The 7528-nt window shown below is 35.4% G+C and overlaps 1 protein-coding gene across 1 annotated transcript in view; it reads right to left on the reverse strand.

The window, feature by feature from the left end:
• Positions 1-4910: 4910 nt before the first annotated feature.
• LOC107833892 (uncharacterized) overlaps positions 4911-7528 on the reverse strand; it is a 6764-nt gene continuing 4146 nt past the window's right edge. The window contains exon 3 of the mRNA XM_016664283.1: positions 4911-5401. Coding sequence (XP_016519769.1) covers positions 5065-5401 — 337 coding nt within the window. The 3' untranslated portion in view covers positions 4911-5064. The remainder of the gene's footprint in view (positions 5402-7528) is intronic.

Raw genomic sequence — 7528 nt, forward strand, 5'->3', positions numbered from 1 at the left:
TGAATGGTTTCCATTAGAGATCGAAGGATTTCTAAAACATGATATAATTTTACGTAATACCGCCCCTTTAAAAATGGGGAAAAAAATTGGTGGGATGTCAGAGACCACACATGTTGAAAATAAGGGAACTGGACTAAAAACAGAAACTTACAACAGACGGAAGCTGCATCAACAATGAGACTAACTGAACAAAAGTCGTTACAGAGTTGATGAAAGAACAAGACAGGGGGCCTGACCTTGTACTTGTTCTGACAGCAAATGGGTTATGGCAGTATTTCCTCAGGGTCCATAATGCCATGTTTTATATTTTTCCCTGCTGTCTCACATCTGACTAAAATAAATGAATGATTAACAGCCTTCAGCAGCACCCGATGCAATCATCTGACACAGGTGAGCCGGAGCAAAGACACATCTAAAAGAAAAAGTTGGTAACACTTTATTTGAAGGGGGTTGAATAAGACTGACATGACACTTTCATAAACATGACATAACACCTGTCATGAACATGAATAAGCCTTCATGAATATTTATGACTGTTGTCATAAAGCGTCGTTCGGTAAATTTTGACACTTTTAATACATAGTTGACATTATTCAAAATGTCTTTGTTATGACAACTTGACATTAACCAGGAAATCATTACTGTTTAAACTTTACCTTTAATAACATATGGTTACCTGATTTTTAAAGTGCAATCAGTAATACTTTTATAACAAATTTATATCAATAATGATTTATTGGTTAATGTCAAGTTGTCATAGTAATATGTCATAGTTCTAATAGAACAGAAGTCTGAAGTCAAACACAAATTACTCCCACAATGCCATTTCATAAGCGCCAAGCTCCTTGGGTTTTTGATAAACAGAAGCCACTGTGGTGACAAGATCTAGTCAAAACAGGTCACTTAACATTGGCTGTCACTGGTTTTTTGCGTAAGCTGCAATGTTTGAAAGTAGAACAAAATATAAAAAACCACTTACCAATGTGGGATGCAAAGCTGCTAGAGGTTGGTGATATGGGGAGCTTCATTTGCTATTTACGGAAGCATTTTTCTAATATGCAAAATACAACATTTCCCTTCCTACAGCTGGTGTAGAAACAACAATCTATCCTTTACTTTTAACAGACCTGAAGAGCTGGTTACAAACCAGAACCAGGCTGATCCTGAGAAGTGATAATCATTTTTGCCAATGAAAACAGAAACCTACTCAGTACTGTGAGTGAAACTTTAATGTAAAGGGGTAGTAGGCTGCTTTTAAGACTTTAGCAACCTGGGCTGGCCACATCCTGATGGCCTTGTTTGTATATGAAAACACATTCATAGCAAAAGGTAAAAAAACTCAGTACATCAAACAATGGTCACATCAAGTCCTCACATCTGCTCCAAAATTAAGACCAGTACAAAGAAAAACATTGTAAAAAATAAACATTGCTAAAGAAAACAGGAAGAAAGGGCGATTATGCATTGAGATTACAAAAAAGACAACAGATACAACACAGATGTAACGTATATTTAGAGGTTGTGGTTGATTGCCTAAGTCACAAACTCAAGACACACAGAATTACTCTCATGATCAAACTTGGAAGATGCCACTGGTAGAAGAACTTTGTCACTTCTTTGATTATTGGATGCTATTGTGAGAATGATTGATAATCATAGCAAAAATATTGCATTTTAAGTGTCTGAAATGGATAATTTCTAAGTTGATCTTGTTCAACCCTGCTTTAAATTTTAATATATTTGTCCATTAATTTGGACACCACTTTCAGTTTGTTCAGTGTAGAGTTGCAGGCTCTACGTTTAGCATTGATTTTAGATGAACTCTTGCAGGTCTGTCTTGTAAAACAAGTATGTTTCTCCACCACATTTTACTAAAGTTGATGCGAGGAGCGGCCATTTTGAAATGCAAAGTTAGTCTCACAGCTTGTAACAGGTAGTTGGAGTTGCTCCCACTTTCCAAGGTGAAATGCAACTTTGGAGGGCATTCCAGCTGATTTTTTTTAGACTGGGAAGTTGAAATTTCCTAGTTCAGAGTAAAACTGGAACGCAGCATTAGTATGTCAACTTGTTGATAGCAAATGCAATTATTCCTTCTTATTTGAAGGTTTTCAACCCAAATTCTTCAATAAGATGAAAAGACAAATCATTTCTTCATGCATTCTGGCAGGTTAAGGTTAAGGTTTTTTCGAGTTTTGGCTGAAGAGAGAAAAAATAACTTTTTAATAACTTCACATTTCAGACTCTGGTAGAAAGTCTTTGGAGGCAGCCACAGATTAGAGTGATAGCTGATACGTTTTCCATCAAATTGGTTCTGGAACTTGCTCATTACCTGAGAGGTGCCCAAAGACATCAACTGTTGACATGAATAAAACTATTTTCATCCAATCAGACAAAAATAAAAAGAGGAAAAATATTAAGATATGCTGTACTTTAGACTCAAATCCAGAGATAAAATATTAGCTTAAGGACGTGCAATTTATTTTTTGATGCATTTAACTGCTCTTCTCTTCTCCGAATGCTTCCTCTCAGATCATTTCTTAAAAAGGCTTTTTAAAATACTCCAGTGAGAATTTGAAAACGAGCCATTGCTTCCTCTATGTCAAAGGTACAACACAGAAGTGCATGATACAACTTAATTTAAAGGGTTTGATTAAACACGTGTGAACAATCAATTAAAACCAGTTTAGCACATCGAGCTAAACTGGTGGTAATACAATGGCCATTTAATAGTTTTTTCATCACCGTTTTATAAAGGATGCGCATTTATTTTACTGTAACGAAGCTAACCAATAAGATGTCAGGATTCCCCAAAGTTTTAACAATCTTTAGTAAATACAGGACGAAAACCAGATCGTACTAGTTAAAACCGAAAAGGGCAAAATTTTTTTTTACATTAATCACGCATTTAACTACACAACCAAATCAATTCAAAAATGAATTCGCACACATTAAAAAAAAAAAAAAAAAAAAGGCTTTATCAAACTTACCCGAAGCTGAGGCTGCAGCCACTGCTCGTCTTCCTCCTCTTGGACTAGCAGACAAGTCGCCGAGAAGGCGGCGGTGGACTAATAATTAATCGATTTCCTATGAGTGCACACAAGAACCTCCTATGTCGTTTAGCGGTCGTCCACTGCCACCAGCCAGCCTCGAGTGATATATAGAGACAGCATGCATCACGGACTTTAGTCCTGGTTCATCCAGATGCGCCTGCTCAACCTGACCTATTGTCCAGATCTTCCTGCGCGACAAATAAATAAGGGGGGAAGGAATAAAGTAGAAAAAAACAAAACTGAATTCAATTTCTTTTATTTTAGAGCATTTAAAGCTGCATGGAGAAACCAGCCAAGGCTGAGCCAGTAAGAGAGACACTCCACGTCTCTTCCTCTCCTAATACTCTGGGAGGAGGATGGCCAATAAGCAACCTACATTATGAAACACACTCTCTATATAACACATAAAAAAAATACTCGAACGACGTGCTTTAAATGTTTCAAGCTGAATCACGTTTGAATAAACTCTGTTTTCAATGGATTAGATTATTTTTAGTTATGTCTTCCTAAATGTTCTACTCAAAAAATAGCACACAAAAAGAAATATAAGCCAACTAAGCGAAAAAGCTCTCAGAATAATTTATGACCAGTAAACTAGGAAATTCAGTAATTAATGAATGTTAGGAAAGTGGCTTCAGTGACTGATGAATGACTGGTGGTCCAGAGAATAAAGATACTGGTGACATCTAGAGGTACTCTCTGGTAACAGAGTCCAAATATTTAAACATATAATAGTGTAGTTTTAATCCTTACAAATTCATAACAAAATATTAATTTACAAGGAAGAATTTCACAAATTAAATGTTTTCAAAGAGTGAATTAGCCCCAGCGCTAATTCTCCTTTTTTGTTTTCTTCATTTAATCAGATGGCTGCATTTTGGAGACAAACCTGACTTTGCCAAATAACCACAGTAAACTATTCATCTTTTGGCAGATGCTAAACATACTTTTTATTTGTCACACGTTTATATAATCAAATATTTTTTTTTATTGGTAGGATGTAAATGTTGCAATCTTAAATAGTGTATTTTCATTAGCTGTAAGTGGGAAATTCCCAGTTAACAGAAACCAAAGCTTAAAAATATGTATTTAAATTAAATTCTTTCTAATGTTATAATTTTTCAGAATAATTTCTGACCTATTTGACACCTCTGTTTATTTATATTTATCAAAACTTACACCCTCTTTCCCACTTTCTGCTCTTAAAGTTATTTCAGAATTTGTAATTAATATGTTTCAGCCTCTAGGAAGTCTATAAACTCAATGTAATTTTTGATCAGTTTTTTTTTAAATAATCAGCTTTATTTAGTTGTCTTGTTGATTTAAAACATGTTTCCATGTTAAGTAAAATAATTCACCTTTCAGAACTATTTTGATAGCTTATGAAACACATAATTTGATTTTAGCACCTGTACACATAAAGTGGCCAAGTTCAATTCAGTTGGACACAAAGTCAATAGATCAGAGATTTGTAGATAAAAGAAAAAAGAAAATAGGTAGACAACAATAAGAATAGTTTAATTTCCCCCCGCCCCCTTGCTGTTAACAGGTAAACGTGAATATTCCAGGAAGTTTCCAGAAAGGACATCACATTACAGTACAAAGATGCAGTAAAACCCATCAAAACTACAAGTCAGTTTATTCATTCAACAATAACTCATCTGCTAGAGGCAACAAAACAAAACAAAAAGATTTTGAGCTTCACAGCTGTAGAAAATCTTTGGTCCTATTAGCTTTTACAGGTACATCAAAAATATGCTGTGCTGCTTCATACTGATACACAAACTGGTCGTTTAAATTTGCTTCCTGAGAAACCTGTCCTGTTGAGTCTTATACAAACAAACTTCACTTGACCATTCCTTTCAATCATCAAATGCTTTCATTTATTCACATTACAGTTGACTGGTTTTAAATGAGAAAACAATAGAATAAAGAAATACCAAACAAGCTCCCTCTGAGGGTATAGAGGACCATGGATGGACCATACATACATGTCAGGTCCATCCATAAACTTTTATTTTAGCAATCCCGAATTATGCAACACCTTGTCCACGTTGGGAATCAATTTTTCCTGAAAATCCCATAGCCTCTTGTCTACACTGAGCTCCTGCAGTTTGGATATGTTCTTCATGGCGTTGCGGATGTGAATGGTCCGACAAATGTCCAGTGGGACTTTGTACATCTGACCAAATAATTGGAGCACATTGTGCACTGATGTCTGCTTCACCATCCTGTGACATCGATACACAAGAGTGAGATGTTGGTCATGTATACAGCACTGTAAAACACACCTTAAATAAAGTGACTCTACAAATAAGAATGGACATACACAGACCTCTAATCTGACATAAAGTAATCAGTGCATCCAGGCTTAGGTAATTCAGGTAACTGTCCACAGATTTCTTTAAGAGATCAGGAGACCAATCAGATATTCACTGGTGCTACAATGAATAAAATATGTGCACCATACCTCACACCAAACGACTATGAGGAATTGAAGCACTTTATACTAAAGAAAATAAACTTTTTGCTGCAATAACAAACAGCAGATCAATTCAATTGCATGCATAAATAGCCTAAATTACAAATTTTCTAACCACTACTCCTAATTTAAAAAATGTCATAATGAAACAATTTAAGGACTTACCTACCATTTGCAAATTTAAACACTTATGAACAGTGGAAGACAATAATGTAAGGTGTGAATCTGACGGCACATTAATTTATGTTATTCTTTTTTTGTTACACATCTCATCAATATTTATACAGAACAAGCATGACTGGACAAATGAGGATCTGCTAAGAGGTCCAGACTAAATATAAGAACATTTTGCTGTATCTGGGAATAATAAGATGGGATAAAATGTTGACTATAACGTACAAATGAGTTTCATTCACGTACTTATTTTAGCTGAGGTGTCTTAACCAAGCCAGGTCACTCGATGTTGTTGAAGATGCATCACAGATCATCTGACGCAACAAGGTGCTTCAGATTAAATGAAGTGTCTTAATTTAATGTGCATTAAATTAAGATGATTTAATGCACATAATAATGTAACAGGTGCTGCCACAGGGTGTTGCTGTTGGCGCAAATCAACTTTAATTGCTTTGTTGAAGGGACAACTTCCTGTTTAACTGTTTGCCCAGCCGTGTTTGTGCAACCACAAGACAGGCGATAAGTTAGCTTTTCAACAGTGCAGGGGATGAGTTGACCGAAATGCACAAAGTAAGCATATCTGTTTGCTTAACGGCACATAAGGCTTCAAAATTCAAGTGCATTATGTTTTATTGTGTTTTTCTTGACTCCTTACTTTGTGTTTCGCAATTTCTGTCACTTCCTTGAATATTTGACTTGTTGGTTGTGACTGATTCTTTTTGAATGAATTTGGGGATTGAATGTGAGACATACAAATGCTCAACACCACAAATTATTGTTCGCTTACAAAATATATTTACACTCATCAGTTTCACTGTATACTCAAAGACAACATCACAGAAATGCAGTTTTTGAGCAAAGTTGTATAAAAAGTGAGAATATTAACCATCTCCCTTTGAAAAGTGTGGGGTGTGACGCCCACAGCTGAGCTCATAAAGTGTAACTTATTAGCAGCTTCCTTGATAGAGGCACAAAAAGTATGTCTATGATGTAATAAGTGCATATTTTAAACATTGTGCAGCATAGACTGTGCATATGTTTAACTATATGCCGAAATGAAAGTTAATTAAAGGTTATTTTAATTTAAGAAGGTTTTTTGCCATTAAACCTACATATTCATCAGTAACATGTCAGCCTTCATTTGGGAGGCACAAAACAGGAGAGGAAGTGTGCTGCCAGGATATCCAGAAAATCCCAGTTTAACTGAGGACTGGTTTAGTGAAACTTCAAACTTACTAAGGTGGTACATGATATAAAAACTACAGGAACCACTGTAGAACATTCCACCAGAGATCACCCAGTGTTCTATAAGCCTGGCGGGCCTCCAGGCTTTACTTGCTCTCCCACCAGGCTAAGAATAGTTTATTCATTTATTATAGGCTTTTCTGTACACCAGATGGGTTAAAGAGTCTCTATGATGAAACGATTGTAAGCACAATGTGAACATGTGAACACAAGAAGACTGAAGTTAAGTGTCATTTTTATTCATCACTTCCTGTCTTTACCGGTTTACATACTTACCAACTTCAGCTGATAAAAGTGACAAATCATGGATAAAGGGAAATTTTGAACACTTTAATTAAGACGGAACAACTGAAGTACAAGTAATTATTTATTTTAATCATATATATTTTTTTATGTATGCCTTTTTTAAAGACTTTTCAGTTGGTTTTTAAGTATTGTTAATATCTTCCAATAACACATAACTCTTATTTTCAAATTTCTTGCCAACTTTTAACATTTTTTAACTCAAAAACGCTGCAAGCTGATTAACCGAGCGCCTCTGCCACCGGGCTTAGCAAGTTTTCTGAGATTAAGACTG

Source organism: Poecilia formosa, unplaced genomic scaffold, assembly GCF_000485575.1.
Source record: "Poecilia formosa unplaced genomic scaffold, Poecilia_formosa-5.1.2 Scaffold476, whole genome shotgun sequence".
NCBI lineage: Eukaryota > Metazoa > Chordata > Actinopteri > Cyprinodontiformes > Poeciliidae > Poecilia > Poecilia formosa.